Here is a 22,504-nt window from a genome sequence, read left to right as displayed (position 1 = left end):
CTGGTCAAGATCCTGTTGTAATCTGAGGTAACCCTCTTCGCTATCCACTACACCTCCAATTTTGGTGTCATTTGCAAACTTACTAACTGTACCTCTTATGTTCGCATCCAAATCATTTATGTAAATGACAAAATGTAGAGGACCCAGCACTGATCCTTGTGGCACTCCACTGGTCTCAGGCCTCCAGTCTGAAAAACAACCCTCCACCACCACCCTCTGTCTTCTACCTTTGAGCCAGTTCTGTATCCAAATGACTAGTTCACCCAGTATTCCGTGAGATCTAACCTTGCTAATCAGTCTCCCATGGGGAACCTTGTTGAACGCCTTGCTGAAGTCCATATCGATCACATCTACTGCTCTGCCCTCATCAATCCTCTTTGTTACTTCCTTAAAAAACTCAAATCAAGTTTGTGAGACATGATTTCCCAAGCACAAGCCATGTTGGTTTAAGGTAAAAGACGGAAAGTTTAAAGGAAATGTAAGAGGCAAGTTTTTTTTAAACACAGAGGAGGCAAAGTGCCTGGAATGTTCTGAAAGAGGTGGTGAAGACAGGTACAATAGCAATATTTAAGAGCAATCTTGACAGACATATGAATAGGCAGGGAATAAAGACCATGTAGAGCCAAAGGGTTTTAGTTTAGAAAGGCATCGTATGTTGGTGTTCCAAAAGGGCCACGATTCTGTGCTGTTCTTTGTTCTATTAGCGGTGTGTAATCACTATCACACTGTGATAACACATTGCAGCAGCACATAATCATGTTCACAATGGGAATAGCACATAAAAACAGTCTTTAATCCTACTCCCACTGGGAATAGCACAATACAACAGTGCATTATTATGCTCACTGTGTGTATAATGTATTATAACAGTGTATAATCACTCTCAGTGAATAGTATATAATAACTGTATAAACTCATGTTAACAACATTAAAGTAATGAATAATCACTGTCACGTGATGAATAACGCAATATAGCAGTGCGTACTCACTCTTACATTTTGCATTACACAACATACCACAAGATAATCACTCCCTCACCCTAAATGTCACACCATAACAGTGTATAATCATTCTAATACTGCAAATAATACAATATTACAATGCTTAATCACTCTCATGCTGTGAAAAACACCAAATTACACTCTCAGACAATGAATTATTCACCATAATTACTCTTGTATAATTACTCTCATACTCTGAATAACACTGTGTCAATGTATAATCATTCAACAGTGTGAATAACAGTGTATAATTACTCTCACACTATGGATAATACAATAACTATATAACCATTCTAAAACTAAATAATACACTATAATAGTGAATAATTACTGTCACCATGAACAACACACTGCATCAGTGCACAATCATGCTCATTGTGAATGGCACACTATTACAGTGCATACTGACACTTAGTACATGGAGGATACACTATAACAGTGTTTAATCACACTACCACTGTAAATGATGCAAGAGAACAGTCTATGTTCACTGTCACACTGTGAATAACACACTATAATGGTGTTTAATTGCTTTCATACAGTGCCAACCACATTGTAGCAGGGTATGATCACTCTCACACTGTCAATAACACACTACAACAGTGCAAAATCACTCTCATGCAGTGAATTCCACAGTATAACAGTGTATAAGTAGACAAACAGGAGGCTGGAAGAAAACAAGCCAGGCAGCATCAGGTGGTGGAGAAGTCAATGTTTTAGGTATTAACCCTACTTCTAGTCCTGAAGGAAGGTTAATACCAAAATGTTGACTTCTCCACCTCCAGATGCTGGCTGGCTTGCTTACTGTGTTCTTCCAGCCTCCTGTTTGTCCATTTTGCACTCCAGCATCTTCAGGTTTTTTTGTCGCTATAACAGCATATAACTCTCCCTCTGTGAATAACACACTATAACAGGGCATAGTCAATGGCACACCATGGAAAACATTGTATTACTGTGCATAATAACTCACTGTAGATAACACATTATAACTATAATCCATCCCACACTGTGATAACACACTACAACAGTGCTTATTCACTCTTGCAATGCACATAACACATGCCAAACCATAATTAGAGTCCCTACAGTGTTGAAACAGGCCCATTGGCCCAACAAGTCCCCACCGACCCTCTGAAGTTTAACGTATTCCCCTACCCTATATTTACCCCTGAACAATGCACCTAACCTACACAACCCTGAACACTATGGGCAATTCAGCAAAGCCAATTCACCTAAACTGCACATCTTTGGATTGTGGAAGGAAACCAGAGCACCTGGAGGAAACAACGCAGACACGGGGAGAATGTGAACATGAACTCAAACTTTGCATAATCACACACTGTATATACCAGACTACAACTCTGAATTATCCTTGACACAATGTACAAAACATATTATAATCAGGTAGAATCACTTTTGTTGGACAGAACAATAACTAAAATCACTTGTAATGTTTATTATATTGTATAACTGTGTATAATTGTTCTCAAACTGTACACAGTACACATTACAACTGTATAATCACTCACAGAATATGTAATACACTATAACTGCAGATAATCTCTCTCTGTAACTTCAGGCAATATTTCTGCATATAAATAACACACTATATAACACACACTAACTATGCAAAATGACACTAACTAAATATACTAAATAACATAACTGTGTGTACTCAATCCCAAACATAACAATAGCTATATTCTGTGCTCTCTCATACATATTACAGGACAGAGAATAAAGAACAGTACAACACAAGAACAGGCCCATGAGCCCACTGCATCTGTGCCAGTCATGATGCTATTTTAAATGAATCGCATCTGACTGCATATGGTCCATTTCCTTCTATTCTCTGTGCACACAACAAACACTATAACTGTATATAATCATCTCCCATTATGTATAACACACTATAAATGAATATAATGAGTCTCACGATGGACATGACACACACGATTACTATGTAAAATCACTCAAACATAGATAACAGACTATAAATATGGATAATCACACACTACGCAATAAGCGTTGTAACTGTATACAAAGAATTTTACTCTGTACATCAGTGGTGATGGCCAAGTATGTTAGCACTAGACTATTAATGTAGAAATTTAGTTAATGTTCAGATGACCTACATTGAAATCCTGCCACGGCAGATGGTGGAATCTTAATTTTAAAAAGACTCCAGAATTATGAATCTACTGATGACCACAAAACCATTGTCAATTGTTGGAAAAATCCATCTAGCTCGTTAATGTTCTTCAGGGAAGGAAATCTGCCATCCTCACCTGGTTTGGCCTACAATGATTCCAGACCCACAGCAATGTAGTTAATGCTCTTCTGCCTTCTGAAATGGCCTGACAAACCAATCAGTTGCATCAATCGCTATGAAGTTTCAACACAATGAAACCAGATCTACCACCTGGCATCGACCCAGGCATTGGAAAAGTCGATGGCAAAAACAGCCTTGCTGACAGTGCAAGGCCCAACTTGCTAACATCTGGCAAGATTGGGAAAGCTGTTTCACAGACTAGTCAAGCAACAATCTGACTCACGGAATCATATTTTACAGACAATGTCCAGACACCACCATCACCATCCCTGGATATCTTCTATCCCACCAGCAGAACAGACCCAACAGAGATTGTGGCCCTCTGGTATATAATTGGGAGGGAGTTGCCCTGGGGGTCCTCAACATTCACCCTATAACGTCTCATGGCTTCAGACTGAAAATGGGTAAGGAAACCTGCTGTTGATTACCATGTGTTGTCCACCCTTAATTGATGAATCAGTATTCCTCCATGTTGAACAACATGTGGAGGAAGCACTGAAGGTAGAAAGGGTATGAAACGTACTCTATATGGGGGATTTCAGTGCCCCATCACTATGAATGGCTCAACAGGAGCACTATTGATTAAGCTTGCTGCATCCTAAAGGACATGGCCGCTAGACTGGGTCTGTGACAGGCGGTAAGAGAAGGAAAAACATATTTGACCTCATCCTTACTAATCCGCCTGCTGCAGATGCATCTGTCCATGACAGTATCAGTAAGAATGACCATGCACAGTTCTTGTGGCGATGAATACCGACCATTGTGTTATAGAGTCATAGACATATACAGCACAGAAACAGACCCTTCAGTCCAACTCATGCATGCCAACCCAATCTAGTCCCACCTGCCAGCACTTGGCCCATATCCCATATGTTCCTGCTTTTTTTTTAACCAAACCCTCGATTTCTTTCATCATCCAGTATTCCTACACCCACCAGCCTTTCCTTTCACCCTAACAGGAATCTACTGTCTCTGCACTCTCGTGTGACACTATAACCGTGCGAAATGGGACAGACTTCAAACAGATCTCGGAACGTAATACTCAATCTATAAAGGTGCTGTGCACCATCAATAGCAGCAGAATTGTACTCCACCACAATCTGCAACCCTCTATCCCCACTCAACCATTGCCGTCAGCCAGGTTATGGTAAGAGGGCATGCTAGTAGCAGCACCAGAAATATCTAAAATTGAGGTGTCAACTTGGTGACTACTTGCATGCCAAAATGCCTAAACAGCAAGTGAGAGACAGAGCTAAGTCATACTACAACCAACAGATCAGATCTAAGCTCTGAAGTCCTGCCACATCCAGTCATGAATAGTGATGGACAATCAACTCACTGGAGGAGGAGGCTCCACAAATATCCCGATCCTCAATGATGGAAGAGCCCATCACATCAGTGCAAAAGATAAGGCTGAAGCATTCAAACAATCTTCAGCCAGAAGTACCGAGTGGATGATCCATCTCGGCCTCCTCTAGTGGTCCCCAGTATCACAAATACCAGTCTTCAGCCAATTCAATTCACTCTTCGTGATATCAAGACACAGTTAGAGGCACTGGAAACTGCAAAGCTCCTTACAACATTTAGACAATAGTACAGAGGACCTGGGCTCTCGAACTAGCCACTCCCCTATCCAAGCTGTTCCAGTTCAATTACAATACTGGCATCGACCTGATAATGTAAAAAATTGCACAGGTATGTCATATACACAAAAAGCAGGACAAATCCAACATGGCCAATTCCCACTCCACCAGTTTACTCTCAGTCATCAGTAAAGTGATAGAAGGTGTTATCAACAATGCTATCAAGCAGCAGCTGCTCAGCAATAACATGCTCAGTGACACCCAGTTTGGATTTTGTCAGGGCTACTCAGCTTCTGACCTCATTACAGGCTTGGTTCAAACATCGACAAAAGAGCTGAATTCCAGAGGTGAGGTGAGAGTGACAGCTCTTGACATTAAGGCTGCAAGTGACCATGTGTAACAATAAGGAGCCTTAGTAAAACTGAAATCAATTATCAGAGGGCAAACTCCCCACTGGTTGGAGTCATACCTGGCACATAGGAAGATGATTGTCATTGTTGGAGGTCAGTCAGCTCAGTTTCAGGGCATCAGTACTAGAATTCCTCAGATTAGTGTCCTAGGTCCAAACATCTTCAGCTGCTTCATCAGTGACCTTCCCTCTATTATAGGGTCAGGAGTGGGGACGTTCGCTGATGATTGCACAATGTTCAGCACCATTCATGATTCTTCTGACACTGAAGCAATGTACAAATGAAATAAGATCTGGACTGACAAGTGGCAAGTAACATATACACCTCACAACTGCCAGACAATGATCATCTTCAATAAGTGACAACCCAACCACTGCTTCTTGACATTCAATAGTGAGACCCCCTCTGAATCCCCCACTCGGAACATCCTTGAGGTTACCGTTAACCAGAAATTCAACTGGATTCACACAATTAATAGTGGCTACAAAAACAAACCTTCCAGCTCAACATCCAGAACCTCAAACTGAGCTACACATCTTCTCAAAACTCACTAAAGTGACTACAAGAGCAGGTGAGAGGCTAGGAATACTATGGCAAGTAACTCACCCCAGACTCCCTAAAGCTGTCCACCATCTACAAGGCAAAAGTCATGATTGTGATGAAATACACCCCATTTGCTTGGATGAGTGCAGCTCCAACAACACTCAAGAAGCTTGACACCATCTCGGAAAAAACAACTTGCTTGATTAGCACCAGATCCATAAAAATCCATGCTGTCCAACACTGACGCTCAATAGCAGCAGTGTGTACTATCCACATTATGATCCTTGTACAGCACCATTCAAACCCACGTCCACTTCCATCTAAAAGAAAAATGGCAGCAGATACATGGGAACACCACCACTTGCAAGTTTCCTTCCAAGCCACTCACCATCCTAACTTGGAAATATATTGCAGTGTGCTATGTATAAACACCGTCACTCTGCCTAACTGCATTTAATCGTCCTTATTGTGTACATAGCACATGTGTATAACTACATATTACTCACATGCCATACATACGACATATTATTATCCGGTACAAGCATTCAAATTGTATAACACACACTAACTGTTCATAAACACTCCTACTAGGCAAAAGTGAGGACTGCAGATGCTGGAAACCAGAGTTTAGATCTGAGTGGTGCTGGAAAAGTACAGCATGTCAGGCAGCATCCGAGGAGCAGGAAAATCGATGTTTCGGGCAAAAGCCCATCATCAGGAATAGATGCAGGGTGCCTGCAGAGTGGAGAGATAAATGGGAGGGGTGGGGGTACTGGGCTGGGGAGAAGGTAGCAAAGAGTACAATAGGTGAATGGGGATGGGGATGGACATGGTAGGTCATAAGGGAGGGTGGAGCAGAGAGGTGGGAAGGAAGATTGGCAGGTAGGACAGGTCATGTAGACAATGCTGAGCTTGAGCACTGTCCTCATGACCTGTCCTACCTGCCGATCTCCCTTCCCACCTATCCGCTCCACCCTCCTCTCTGATCTATCACCTCCATCCCCACCCCCATTCACTACTGTACTCTTTACTACCTTTTCCCCAGCCCAGCGCCCCCACCCCTACCATTTATCTCTCCACTCTGGAGGCTTCCTGCCTCTATTCCTGATGAAGGGCTTTTGCCCAAAACGTCGATTTTCCTGTTACTCGGATGCTGCCTGACCTGCTGTGCTTTTCCAGCACCACTCTGATATAAACACTCCTACACTATGTGTAACAGGGACTGTAATAGTTGTCACAGCTTAACTGGGAACAATGCATTGATAATCATGCACCACTGTTCCAAGCCATAATGAAATCTGTACAAGTCCAATTGACTAGCAAGATGGCCAATTTGCCTCACTGACTGCTGTTCAGGACAGAAACAGTTTCAAACCAGGTAAACCTTTTCTGAACTGTAACTATGTAGCAGTGTCCAACGTACATTTCAGTTTACAATCCAAAAAGGAGCCCTTAAGTCATGTATAATCACATTCACACTGGACATAACACACTACCTCTGGAATAACAAGCATTCTGCAATAATGAACATTATAACGTGAATAATGACTCTGACCTTTGCTGACACAGACTACATCTCATGTGCCTTACACTATGCATTACAGACACTACAACAATATATAATCAAACTCACACTGAACATAACAATCAACCTATATATACTCACTTCCATGGTATTTAACACACACTTTGACTGTTGCTAACCCACTATATCTGTGTGTAATTAGCCTCTCACAAATGTTGCACACATTAATAGTATGTAAGCATTCTCACACTGTACCATCGCAGAGTTAACATGTATAATCACCACAAAGTACATGCAGTAATTGTATATAAGCATTTTCGCACAATACCTCATACACAATATAACTGTACATAATTACCCCCACACTCTAAATAATGCACATATACTATGTAATCAGTCTCATTGTACCTATTTCACTATAATTCTATAATTATCCTCATACTGTAAAAAGCATACAATTTATCTGTGTCTTGAGACTCTATGTACATAGCATATATAATAATTGTTTGAAGTTACCTTTACACTGTGCATAATGCACATCATAATAATGTACTGTATAATCAAATTCTCAGTGTACATTGCAACCATTGTGACTTTGGAGTATCACTGGCATATTGTACACAACAGGCCATAGCTGTGTATATGATTCTTACACTGTATATAACACATTATTACTGTCCATGTTACTAATCATTCATATGTAATTACACACTATAAATGTACATGAATAATCATCCTGTACCTAACTGTGTTTTATCATTCACGCACCACACTTTACAAACTCTGGACTTGTATCAGCACTCAAACATTCAATACAATGGCTTAGAATTTCACTTACGCTATAACTGTATAATTACCCCAACACAGTCCAAAGCACGTACTATAACTATGTAAAGTTACACTCTGTGCATTATAACTGTGCAGAATAAATTCCAGGCTACACATAACACAATCTATCCAGTGTGTAATCACCTTCATGCTACATATAATACCCAATATAATCTACCACTGATCACTTGCACACTATACATAAAATATATCAGGTTAGGTGAATTGGCCATGCTAAATTGCCCGTAGTGTTAGGTGAAGGGGTAAATGTAGGGGAATGGATCTGGGTAGGTTGCGCTTTGGCAGGTTGGTGTGGACTTGTTGGTCCGAAGGGCCTGTTTGCACACTGTAAGTAATCTAATCTAATCTAATGTCACAACTGTAAGCATAACATAACAGTACAAAATGTATACTATCACTCTCACTGTGCACAATACATAATCTAACTGTGTTTAATCATCCTCACACTGACTAACATTGTATAATTCTGCATGATCAACATCACATGGACAAAATCGAGGTGGAAAATTGCCTAATGGAGGTTTAAATTGACATGTAATTTCCATATAGTTACCATGTTGGGCTGTGTTTTGGTGATACACCTAGTATCCAAACATGCAGAGACCAGAAGATCTGGACTTAAAAGTCCCTAAATCCTTATAATTCCTTATATGACAATCATCATTCCTCACACTCACAGTGACCCCCATCACCAGACAGACAGTCGATCAGAGGACAGTTCAGTGGTTTGTGAACATCCTTAATGTGTTTATTAAAATTCAAAATTCCCCAAGCTGTTGTGATGGAATTAAAATCCATGTCATTGGAGGATCATTAAGAACCATTGGGTGACTATTCCAATAACATTATACCATTACACAACCTCTAAGTAGGCAACATATCTCAATTTTATTGACTCAAACGGCTGCGCGCATTCTCCCCATATGCAATGCTATAAATATTTCAATGGACTCAATTGAGTCAAGAACCAGTCAATGAATGAAGTGGGAATTCCTTGTGTGGAGAATGAGCTTGCAAAGCTGTCAGCTCTGGCTGGGTTTTCCAAAAACAACCTCAGCTTGCCTTGCTTTCTGAATTGATCAACATTACATCATAAAGAGCTAGCAGAAGCTTTAAATCAGTGGTGACAGTAAATTAAGATATTAACATATTCGGGGATGTCATTACACCCCTTTGGAACAGATGGGACTGAACCTTGGACCCTGTCTCAGAGGTAGGGATACTACTCCTGCACCACAAGACCCCCCTTGGCAGCAAGCCGATTGTCATGATCAATTGTTCTGTGTTTGATTAGCTGGCCCTCATTACAATTGATGCTCACTGTTCTCAATTGGCTACATCTGGGTGTTGACTCAGTGTCGCAACTCGAAACTCCATGAAGTATGAGCACTGGACAGCTATTCCGCAGAGCAGACCAGGACTTACCCTCTCGCCAGGTTCACCCATGGGTCCGGGAGGTCCTGCTGGACCTGGGGGGCCAGGCTGACCCTGTCAACAAGACCACAAAGAAAAACGCAATTCAAGGCCAATACAATGGGCAAGTTCCACAGCCTGTATCATCATTGCCATCACCAAATAAGTGTCCTCACCCCTTCTCAATTGCAATCAGTGAGTGAGGGACAAAGGGTCATGGAGCGGCAGAGAAAGGCAGGAATGGAATTAGGTCATGCTTGATTCATGGAGAGTCTGAGAGAGAAAGGCCAAAAGAATCGAGAAGGTGGTCAGCGAGAAGGTGAAAGAGAAAGGATTGCATCCCATATATAGGACAGAAATAGTCCTTCAGAAAAACCAGTCAATATGAGTGTTCTGGCTCTGCTTAAACTCCAGCTTCCTTGTATGTCCAGACCTTTCATCTTAACCATCCATTCCTGTCTGCCTCGTGCTCTTGTCCAGTTTCACCTGAAATACATCTATACCATTCACATCAACCAGTCCCTGTGTGCAGCAAAATTCCTTCTTGGTGTCTGTTTGATATTGTTGACCTCTGGTAAAGCTCTTCTTCACAAGAGGTTGACACTCACTTCATATCCACACTATTAAAATCTTTCATAATTTAAAATATTTCTGTTGGGTAACCTATCAGTCCTCTCTCTGATAATTACATTCTCACATTTGTAGTATTATCCTTATGAATTGTCTCTGCACCCTTTCCAGTGTTTCTATCTCCTTTCTACAATCCAGCAACCACAACTATACCACCCAGCAATCAAAGTATTCTCTAGGAGGTTCAATACAGGTTTAGCATAATTTGGCTACTCTTCAGTTTGATTCTGTACAAATATAGATTATTGTTAGGTTTATGATTTTGTCAAAAACGTCTTTGCTAACTTGTGCTGCAGCTTTTGGTGATTGGTGTACTTTTACTCAGAGACCCCTTTGTTTCTCTACTCCAATGAGACTTGAGACGCCCATAGCCTTTCTGTCCAAAGAAGCAGAGGACAGAGAAGAGGTGCAAGAAAATAGGGAAAGTTGCATTGAGTGAGTGAAAGAGAGAGATAGATAGGGACAGAAGGTGAGCAGAGAGAGAGAGAAAGAATGCATGGGAAAAATGAGAATGACTCCGAAAGAAAGTTGATGTCAAATGCAGAGGCTGTCAAAACTGAAAGATGTAGTAGGCATGATGCCATGAAGAAATGCCAACTTGGTGGGTGGAGGGATGTAGATATGGAAACCATGGGACTGGACTGGTGGGCTTGTCCAGAGTCTCCTGACCGTGCAGAGAGGCACCGGGATATGGCATCCCCTCTGACAGTACTGCATCTGGTGTGGCACAGGGGATGCTGCTGGGCCTGACAAGGGTCCGGCAGCATCTCTTTCTCACTCAGAGGCTCGCCTTCGAAACAGGATGCATCCACCTCAATCTCACCCAGTCCCTTCAGTTCAACCTTCATTTTCATCCTCTCTTTGTACCACCTAGCCTCTCTCTCTCTCTCTCTCTCTCTCTCTCTCTCTCTTTCTCTCTCTCTCTCTCTCCTTCAATTCTCTGGTCTCCCCCTCATCATCTTCCACAGTCTCTATCTCTGCATTTTTCCCTCTCACTTCGTCTATTCTCCACTCTCTACCCTCCAGCCTTCTTCCATCCAGTCTTCCTTCTCCCTTTCAATACCCCTCACACCCTCTCTCCCTGTCATCCGTCCTCTCTCATTGAATCTTCTCTCCACCCTCCTTTCTATATCTCCAACTCTCTCTCCTCCACACTTGCTGTTTTTATCCTTCTCTCACCCATTCTCATTCTGTCTCCCACTCTCTCCCTCCTCCACACTCCCTCCCTAGCCTTCACTCACTTGCTCACTCTCCACCACAATCTCTGTCTACCCTTCTTTACTATCTCACTCTGTCCCGAGAGTCTGAGGGGCTGAGAGACTGAGGGGCAGAGGGACCAAGATGCTATGGGTGGTGGGAACTGAGAGATGAAGGGACTGAGAGACTCAGACTGCGAGAAAGAGGAAATGAAGGACTGAGGAACTCAGAGACTGAGGCACTGAGCAGTTGTGGGACTGGAAAACAAAGGGTTTGGGGAAATGAGGGACTGAGAGAAAGAGAGAGTGAGGGAAGGATAGATTGAGGGATTGAGAGACAGAGGGACTGAAAGACTGGGGGATTGAAGGCCAGAGTGACTTAGGTACTATGGCACTGATTGAATGGGAGACTGAGGGACTCAGTGACTCTGAGACTGAGGGTCTGAACGGATGAGGGACTAAGAGACTGACAGACTGAGGATCTGAGTGATGGAGGGACTGAGGCATTGAGGGACTAAAGGAATGTGAGGCTGAGGTGCTGATGGAATGAGAGACTGTGGGATTGAGTGACTCTGGGACTGAGAGACCGAAGGTTTGATAGGGTGAGGGCCAAGGAGACCAAGGGACTGCAGAACTGAGGAACTGAATGGCTCTGTGATTGAGCAATTGAGAGACAGAGGAACTGTGGGGATGAGTGACTGATAGACGGAAGGATGGAGAGACTGGAAAACACAGTTACCAAAACAGGGACACTGAGGGACAGAGAGACTGCAACTGAGCAGCTCTGGGACTGAGCAACTGAGACACAGAAGGACTGAGGGAACAAAGAACTGAGGGATGGAGAGACTAAGGATAGAAGGATTGAGGGTCAGAAGGACTGAGAGACTGTGTGTCAGATGGACAGAATGGCTGAGAGACTCAGGGTTTGAGGGGATTGGTGGATGAGGGACTAGGAGATTGAAGGACTCAGTGACTGAAAGATGGAGGGACTGAGAGACACAGGGACCAAGACCAAGGGATGGAGAGACAGAGCAATTAAGAGACCCAGGGACTAAGGGACTAAAGATTGAGGTATTGAGGTGGACCAAAAGACTGAGAGATTGAGGGAATGAAAAACTGAATAACTGAGATGCTGTGGGAGTTAGAAACTGAGGGATTGAGAGACAGAAGGCCTGATGGGATGAGTGAATGTCGGACTGAGAGACTGTGGATCAGAGATACAATGGGACTGAAAAACAGGGGAACAAATAGACAGAGAGACTGAGAGACAGTGAGAATTAGAGACTGTTGCATTGAGAGACTGAGGGATTGAGAGACTGAGGAGCAGATAGATGGCTTTGTCAAGGGGAGGTCATGCCTGAAAAATCTCTTAGAATTCTTTAAACAGATAATGAGCAGGTGAGACAAAGGAGAGCCGGTGGACATGGTCTATTTAGATTTCCAGAATGCCTTTGACAAGGTGCAGCACTGGAGGTTGCTAAATAAGATAACAGGCCATGATGTTACGGGCAAGTACTGACATGGCAGACTTACAGAAAGCAGAGAGTATGAATAAAAGGGTCTTTTCAGGATAGCAACTGGTGTCTAGTGTGTTGAGACCACAGCTATCCATGTAATACATTAACGATCTGGACAAAGGAACTGAGGGATCCAGGATATAGAGTTGCAGGAGCCTTGTCCAACAAGTTCAAGAGTTTTGTTTCCCTGTGTGGACCGGAATGGGGACTGCAGACAGGATGAGCCAACTGACCTCATCACTGTGGTGTGTGGAGCCATTCAAGTTAGGGGAGGGAAGAGAAAGGTTGTTGTAATTGGTGATAGTATAGTTAGGGGTATAGACCAGGATCGAGGGTCTCGAAGGTTGTGTTGCCTGCCTTGTGCTCGGGTTCGGGATATTTCATCTGGGCTGCAGAGGAACTTGGAGTGGGAGGGTAAAAGTCCATTGGTCATGGTCGACATAGGTACAAACAACATAGATAAGACAAGGGCAGAGGTTCTGCAAAGGGAGGATGCATAGTTAGAAGCGAAATTAGAAAGCAGAACCAAAAATCTCTGGATTACTACCTGAGCCACGAGCTAATTGGTACAGGGTCAATAAGATCAGGCAAGTAAATGTATGGGTCAAAGATTGGTATGGGAGAAATGGGTTTGAATTCATTGGACATTGGCACTAGTTCAGGGGAAGAAGGGACCTGTTCCGATGGGATGGTCTTCATTTGAACCATGCTGGGAGCAGAGTCCTAGCGAATCACATAGCTAGGGTTGTAGACAGAGCTTTAAACTAAATGGGGGGTGGGGAGGGGTGGGGGGAGGGGGTCACTTATCGGAAAAATTTGAAAACTACAATTAAAAGATGAGGTAAGAGTGCAGAACTCAGGAGAGGTTATTAAAATCTCCAGCACAGACACAAGTAGGATCGAGTGTACAGAACAGGTTAGCAATCAAACTCCAAGCACACTGGACAAACAACAGATAATGAGAAGGCGGGGCGGGGGCATTAATACAGAACTGAAGGTGTTTTATCTGAATGCATGCAGTATAAGGACTAAGACAGGCGGGCTAGTGGTACACATCAAAATTGGCAAGTTAAGACATGATGGGTATCACGGAGACATGGCTGCAAGGAGATCAGGATTGGGAGCTAAATATTCAAGGATGTACATCCTATCAAAAAAATAGGGCAGAGGGGGTGTGGTTGCCTTATGAGTAAGAAATGAAATTAAATCAATAGTGAGAAATGAAGTCGGGGCAGATGGTGTAGAATCTGTGTGGGTAGAATTGAGGAACCGCAAAGGTAAAAAATGCCATAGTTGGAGCTATGCACAGGCCCCAAATTGTAATCAGGAGTTGGGACACCAGGAGATAGAAAGGATGTGTAGGAAAGGCAAAGTTACAGTGGGTCATGGGGGATTTCAACATGCAGGTGAACTGGGAAAATCAGGTTGGTAGAGGAGTGCAAGAAAAAGGAATTTATGGAATGTCTACGAGTTGGCTTTTTGGAGCAGCTTGTGGTGGAGCCTCTAGGGAACAGGCAGCACTGGATTTAGTGTTTTGCAATGAGGCAGAATTGATAAGGGAGCTTCAAAGTGAAGGAACGCTTAGGAGGCAGTGATCATAACTTGATTGAATTTACTCTGTAATTTGAGAGGAAGACGACAGAATCAGAGGTAACAGTATTATAGCTGAATAAAGCGGCTTGAGGGAGGAGCTGGGAAGTATTGACTGGGAGAGAAGATTCTAGATTAGAGTGGTGCTGGAAAAGCACAGCCAGTCAGGCAGCATCTGAAGAGCAGGAAAATCGATATTTCGGGCAAAAGCCCTTCCTCTGGACTCCAAGGAGCAGGAAAATCGACTTTACCTAGTATGGTGACGAAATGTCTGGAAATGAACTTCCCAGCTCAGCGAGCAAACCTACATTCAGAACCTCAACCGGAGCTACAAACTTTCCCAAAACTCAATAAGTTTTGGCAGTTTTGGGCCCCATCTCTAAGGTAGTGTGTGCTGGTGTTAGAAGGGGTCCAGAGGAGGTTTATGAAACTGATCCCAGAAATGAAGACTTGTCATATGAGGAGCGGTTGAGGACTCTGGGTCTGTGTTCAATGGAGTTTAGAAAGATGAGGGAATTTCATCAAAACCTACAGGATACTGAGAAGCCTGGATAGAGTGGATATAGAGAAGATGTTTCCGCTACTGGCAGAGACTAGAACTCAAGGGCACAGCCTCAGAATGAAGGGATGACCCTTTAGAAGTGAGGTGAGGAGGAATTTCATCAGCAAGAGTGTGTTTCATCTCTGGAACTCATTGTCACAGAGGTCTGTGGAAGCTCAGTCATTGACTTTATTTAAGACAGTGGTGGATAACTTCTTGATTGGTGAGGGGGATCAAGGGTTATAGGGAGAAAGCAGGAAAATTAATTGAAAAACATATCAACCATGACAGAATGTTGAAGCTGATTTAATGGACCAAATGGCCTAATCCTGCACCTATATCTTATGGTCTTATCAATGACTGAGATTGAGGGACTGAGAGAGACTGAGGCCTGAAAGAGTGAGAGATTGAGTAACTAGGAGACTGTATGGGGGACTGAGAGACTAAGGGGACAAAGAGACAGAAACTATGAGACTGACTGAGAGAGGCAGACTAAAAGCTTGTGGGAACAGAAGGCTGTGGGACTGAGGGAGTGAGGGAATGAGAGACTGATAGGCAGAGAGACAGAAACTATGAGACTGACTGAAAGACAGATGGACTGAGGGGCTGAAAGACTGAGAGACTGAGGGACAGAGAGACTGAGCAGCTGTGGGTCTGAGGCTCTGAAAGGATGACAGAGAAGGAGGAACTGAGCGACACAGGGTCTGAGGGACTGAGAAGCTGTGGAACTGAAGGACTGGGAGTGAAACATTCAGACTGAGACTGGGGGTGCTGAGAGGTGCTGAGGAACTGAGATTTTAAAGAACTGAGGAGATGACGGACTGAGAAAGTGTAAGAACGAGGGTCTGAGGGATGGAAGGAACAGAGACTAGGGATGGAGAAATTGAGAGACAGAGGAACAGAAGGACTGAGAGTAAGAGATTAATATACTGAGGTGATGAGGGACCTGGGGAATGATGGATTGTGACACTGAAACATTGATTGAGGGCTGAGGAGTTGAGAGACTGAGGGACTAACAGACTCAGAGGCAAAAGGACCGAGCTCTAAGGGAATGTGAGATTGAGAAACAGAGACAGAAGGGATTGAGAGACCAAGCGACAGACAGAGGAGCTGTGAGACTGAGAAATTGAGGAACTGAAGACTGAGGGAATGAAGGACAGAGGAACTGAAAGATTAAAGGATTGAGGTACTGAGGGGAAAAAGACTGAGAAACTGAGGGATTGAAAGACTAAGGGCCAGAGAGACTAAGAAACGGAGACGAAGGGACTGAGGGACTGACAAATGCTGAGAATGAGAGACTGTAGGTCTGATAAACTGAGAGACCTAGAGACTAAAGGACAGAAGGGACTGAGGGGCCAACAGATTGAGAGACTCAAAGACCGACCAAGATCGAGAGAGTGACTGAGGGACAAAGGGACTGAGAGACAGACAGACTGAGGGGCAGAGAGTCAGAAGGGCTGAGAAATGGTGGGAACGAGGGAATGAGAGATGTAGGGATGGATAAATGAAGAGACAAATGGATAGAGGGACAGAGTGACTGAGGGATTAAGGGGCTGTAGGATTAAGAGGCTGAGGAGCTAATGGGAAGGGATTGAGAATCTGCGAGATTGAGGAGATGACTGACTGAAGAACTACAGGAATGAGAGACTGAATGAGAAATTGAGTGATGAGGGACTGAGAGACTGAGGGGCTGAGGATATTAGTCTGAGAAAGAGAAGAATTGATAGATGGAGAGACTGAGGAACTGAAGAATCCATAACACAATCACAGTCACTTACCGCAGGGCCTTCTGGACCAGGAGGACCTTCCACCAGCATCCCCTGGAAACAAATACAGACAGCATCAGTGAACAGAAAAATGAGGGGAGGGGGAGGGTATTAGGGAAGACAGAGGACAGGGGCGAACTGCAGTGCAGAATCAAGTATAAATAGTAGAGTGAGACGGTGGGCAAGAAGATTAAGGGATAAAAAAAGAGGTAGGAGGATGGTAGATGGTTAAGTGGACGGAGTATAGGGAAGGGAGAGGATGGAGATACGTGAAGGTTGCGAGAAAGAGGTAGAGAGGGGAAGAGAATGAAGGAGGAGGAGAAAGGGTTACTGATGGTGTAGATAGGGAGCACAGATGCACAACATTGACTTTGACAGACACCACAGCTACACACCACTCCTTTTGAAAGAGAGCAAGCGTACTAAACCTTGGCTGTGACAGACAGCACAGGGACACTACACTGACTGTGACAGGCAGCACGGGGACACAGCACTGACTGTGACAGACAGCACGGGGACACCGCACTGACTGTGACAGTCAGCACGGGGACACCGCACTGACTGTGACAGACAGCACGGGGACACCGCACTGACTGTGACAGACAGCACGGGGACACTGCACTGACTGTGACAGACAGCACGGGGACACTGCACTGACTGTGACAGTCAGCACGGGGACACTGCACTGACTGTGACAGACAGCACGGGGACACAGCACCGACTGTGACAGAGAGCATGGGGACACTGCACTGACTGTGACAGACAGCACGGGGACACCGCACTGACTGTGAGAGAGAGCACGGGGACACCGCACTGACTGTGAGAGAGAGCACGGGGACACAGCACTGACTGTGACAGACAGCACGGGGACACTGCACTGACTGTGACAGACAGCACGGGGACACCGCACTGACTGTGACAGACAGCACGGGGACACTGCACTGACTGTGACAGTCAGCACGGGGACACTGCACTGACTGTGACAGACAGCACGGGGACACAGCACCGACTGTGACAGAGAGCATGGGGACACTGCACTGACTGTGACAGACAGCACGGGGACACCGCACTGACTGTGACAGTCAGCACGGGGACACTGCACTGACTGTGACAGACAGCACGGGGACACAGCACCGACTGTGACAGAGAGCATGGGGACACTGCACTGACTGTGACAGACAGCACGGGGACACCGCACTGACTGTGAGAGAGAGCACGGGGACACCGCACTGACTGTGAGAGAGAGCACGGGGACACAGCACTGACTGTGACAGACAGCACGGGGACACCGCACTGACTGTGACAGACAGCACGGGGACACCGCACTGACTGTGACAGACAGCACAGGGACACACTACTGACTGTGACAGTCAGCACAGGGACACCGCACTGACTGTGACAGACAGCACAGGGACACAGCACTGACTGTGAGAGAGAGCACGGGGACACAGCACTGACTGTGACAGACAGTACGGGGACACAGCACTGACTGTGAGAGAGAGCACGGGGACACAGCACTGACTGTGACAGACAGCACGGGGACACAGCACTGACTGTGACAGAGAGCACGGGGACACCGCACTGACTGTGACAGACAGCACGGGGACACTGCACCGACTGTGACAGACAGCACAGGGAGACTGCACTGACTGTGACAGACAGCACGGGGACACCGCACTGACTGTGACAGACAGCACAGGGAGACTGCACTGACTGTGACAGACAGCACGGGGACACAGCACTGACTGTGACAGACAGCACGGGGACACAGCACTTGACTGTGACAGAGAGCACGGGGACACAGCACTGACTGTGACAGACAGCATGGGGACACCGCACTGACTGTGACAGACAGCACTGACTGTGACAGACAGCACGGGGACACAGCACTGACTGTGACAGACAGCATGGGGACACTGCACTGACTGTGACAGACAGCACTGACTGTGACAGACAGCACGAGGACACAGCACTGACTGTGACAGACAGCACAGGGACACAGCACTGACTGTGACAGACAGCACGGGGACACCGCACTGACTGTGACAGACAGCACAGGGACACCGCACTGACTGTGACAGACAGCACGGGGACACCGCACTGACTGTGACAGACAGCACAGGGACACCGCACTGACTGTGACAGACAGCACTGACTGTGACAGACAGCACGGGGACACAGCACTGACTGTGACAGACAGCACGGGGACACAGCGCTGACTGTGACAGACAGCACAGGGACACCGCACTGACTGTGACAGACAGCACGGGGACACAGCGCTGACTGTGACAGACAGCACGGGGACACCGCACTGACTGTGACAGACAGCACAGGGACACCGCACTGACTGTGACAGACAGCACTGACTGTGACAGACAGCACGGGGACACAGCACTGACTGTGACAGACAGCACGGGGACACAGCGCTGACTGTGACAGACAGCACAGGGACACAGCACTGACTGTGACAGACAGCACAGGGACACCGCACTGACTGTGACAGACAGCACTGACTGTGACAGACAGCACGGGGACACAGCACTGACTGTGACAGACAGCACGGGGACACCGCACTGACTGTGACAGAGAGCACGGGGACACCGCACTGACTGTGACAGACAGCATGGGGACACAGCACTGACTGTGACAGACAGCACGGGGACACCGCACTGACTGTGACAGACAGCACGGGGACACAGCACTGACTGTGACAGACAGCACAGGGACACCGCACTGACTGTGACAGACAGCACGGGGACACTACACTGACTGTGACAGACAGCACAGGGACACAGCACTGACTGTGACAGACAGCACTGACTGTGACAGACAGCACGAGGACACAGCACTGACTGTGACAGACAGCACAGGGACACCGCACTGACTGTGACAGACAGCACAGGGACACCGCACTGACTGTGACAGACAGCACAGGGACACCGCACTGACTGTGACAGACAGCACGGGGACACCGCACTGACTGTGACAGACAGCACGGGGACACCGCACTGACTGTGACAGACAGCACAGGGACACCGCACTGACTGTGACAGACAGCACGGGGACACAGCACTGACTGTGACAGACAGCACAGGGACACCGCACTGACTGTGACAGACAGCACTGACTGTGACAGACAGCACGGGGACACAGCACTGACTGTGACAGACAGCACGGGGACACAGCGCTGACTGTGACAGACAGCACAGGGACACCGCACTGACTGTGACAGACAGCACGGGGACACAGCGCTGACTGTGACAGACAGCACGGGGACACCGCACTGACTGTGACAGACAGCACAGGGACACCGCACTGACTGTGACAGACAGCACGGGGACACAGCACTGACTGTGACAGACAGCACGGGGACACAGCGCTGATTGTGACAGACAGCACGGGGACACAGCGCTGACTGTGACAGACAGCACAGGGACACAGCACTGACTGTGACAGACAGCACAGGGACACCGCACTGACTGTGACAGACAGCACTGACTGTGACAGACAGCACGGGGACACAGCACTGACTGTGACAGACAGCACGGGGACACCGCACTGACTGTGACAGAGAGCACGGGGACACCGCACTGACTGTGACAGACAGCATGGGGACACAGCACTGACTGTGACAGACAGCACGGGGACACCGCACTGACTGTGACAGACAGCACGGGGACACAGCACTGACTGTGACAGACAGCACAGGGACACCGCACTGACTGTGACAGACAGCACGGGGACACTACACTGACTGTGACAGACAGCACGGGGACACAGCACTGACTGTGACAGACAGCATGGGGACACAGCACTGACTGTGACAGACAGCACGGGGACACAGCACTGACTGTGACAGACAGCACGGGGACACAGCACTGACTGTGACAGACAGCACGGGGACACAGCACTGACTGTGACAGATAGCACGGGGACACAGCACTGACTGTGACAGACAGCACGGGGACACAGCACTGACTGTGAGAGACAGCACGGGGACACAGCACTGACTGTGACAGACAGCACGGGGACACCGCACTGACTGTGAGAGAGAGCACGGGGACACCGCACTGACTGTGAGAGAGAGCACGGGGACACAGCACTGACTGTGACAGACAGCACGGGGACACTGCACTGACTGTGACAGACAGCACGGGGACACAGCACTGACTGTGACAGACAGCACGGGGACACCGCACTGACTGTGAGAGAGAGCACGGGGACACCGCACTGACTGTGACAGACAGCACGGGGACACAGTACTGACTGTGACAGACAGCACGGGGACACAGCACTGACTGTGACAGACAGCACGGGGACACAGCACTGACTGTGACAGACTACACGGGGACACCGCACTTACTGTGACAGACAGCACGGGGACACTACACTGACTGTGAGAGAGAGCACGGGGACACAGCACTGACTGTGACAGACAGCACGGGGACACAGCACTGACTGTGACAGAAAGTACAAGTACACAGCACTGACTGTGACAGACAGTACGGGGACACAGCACTGACTGTGACAGAGAGCACGGGGACACAGCACTGACTGTGACAGACAGCACGGGGACACCGCACTGACTGTGAGAGAGAGCACGGGGACACAGCACTGACTGTGACAGACAGTACGGGGACACTACACTGACTGTGAGAGAGAGCACGGGGACACAGCACTGACTGTGACAGACAGCACGGGACACAGCACTGACTGTGACAGAGAGCACGGGGACACCGCACTGACTGTGACAGAGAGCACGGGGACACAGCACTGACTGTGACAGACAGCACAGGGACACAGCACTGACTGTGACAGACAGCACAGGGACACAGCACTGACTGAGAGAGAGTGCACGGGGACACCGCACTGACTGTGACAGACAGCACGGGGACACCGCACTGACTGTGACAGACAGCACGGGGACACAGCACTGACTGTGACAGACAGCACGGGGACACAGCACTGACTGTGAGAGAGAGCACGGGGACACCGCACTGACTGTGACAGACAGCACGGGGACACTGCACTGACTGTGACAGACAGCGCGGGGACACTGCACTGACTGTGGGAGAGAGCACAGGGACACCGCACTGACTGTGACAGACAGCACGGGGACACCGCACTGACTGTGACAGAGAGCACGGGGACACAGCACTGACTGTGACAGACAGCACGGGGACACAGCACTGACTGTGACAGACAAAACGGGGTCACTGAACTAACTGTGAGAGGCAGCATGAGGACACAGCACTGACTGTGACAGACAGCACAGATACACAGCACTAACTGTGACAGGCAGCACGGGGACACAGCACTGACCGTGTCACACACCACAGGGACACAGCACCGACTGTGACAGGCAGCACAGGGACACCGCACTGACTGTGACAGACAAAACGGGGACACAGCTCTGACTGTGACCAAGAGCACAGGGACATGGCACTGACTGTGACAGACAAAACGGGGACACAGCTCTGACCGTGTCACACAGCACAGGTACACAGCACTGACTGTGACAGGCAGCACAGGGACACATCACTTGCATTCACAAAGAGCAGGGTGACACTGCACTGACTGTGACAGACAGCACATGAACTCTACACTG

At 47.0% G+C, this 22,504-nt stretch overlaps 1 protein-coding gene across 5 annotated transcripts in view; it reads right to left on the bottom strand.

Annotated features, from left to right (window-relative positions):
- Positions 1–22,504, bottom strand: part of LOC140455426 (collagen alpha-1(XI) chain-like) — a 338,251-nt gene that overhangs the window by 12,337 nt on the left and 303,410 nt on the right. For all 5 annotated transcript variants that reach the window (XM_072550289.1, XM_072550291.1, XM_072550293.1 and 2 more), the window contains 2 exons: positions 16,909–16,950; positions 9,669–9,731 (listed from right to left, as the gene is read on the bottom strand). In XM_072550289.1, the coding sequence (XP_072406390.1) occupies positions 9,669–9,731; positions 16,909–16,950 (105 nt within the window). The remainder of the gene's footprint in view (positions 1–9,668; positions 9,732–16,908; positions 16,951–22,504) is intronic.

The sequence above is a fragment of the Chiloscyllium punctatum genome, chromosome 30, assembly GCF_047496795.1.
Source record: "Chiloscyllium punctatum isolate Juve2018m chromosome 30, sChiPun1.3, whole genome shotgun sequence".
Taxonomy (NCBI): Eukaryota; Metazoa; Chordata; class Chondrichthyes; order Orectolobiformes; family Hemiscylliidae; genus Chiloscyllium; species Chiloscyllium punctatum.
This window is presented reverse-complemented; position numbering and strand designations above follow the sequence as displayed.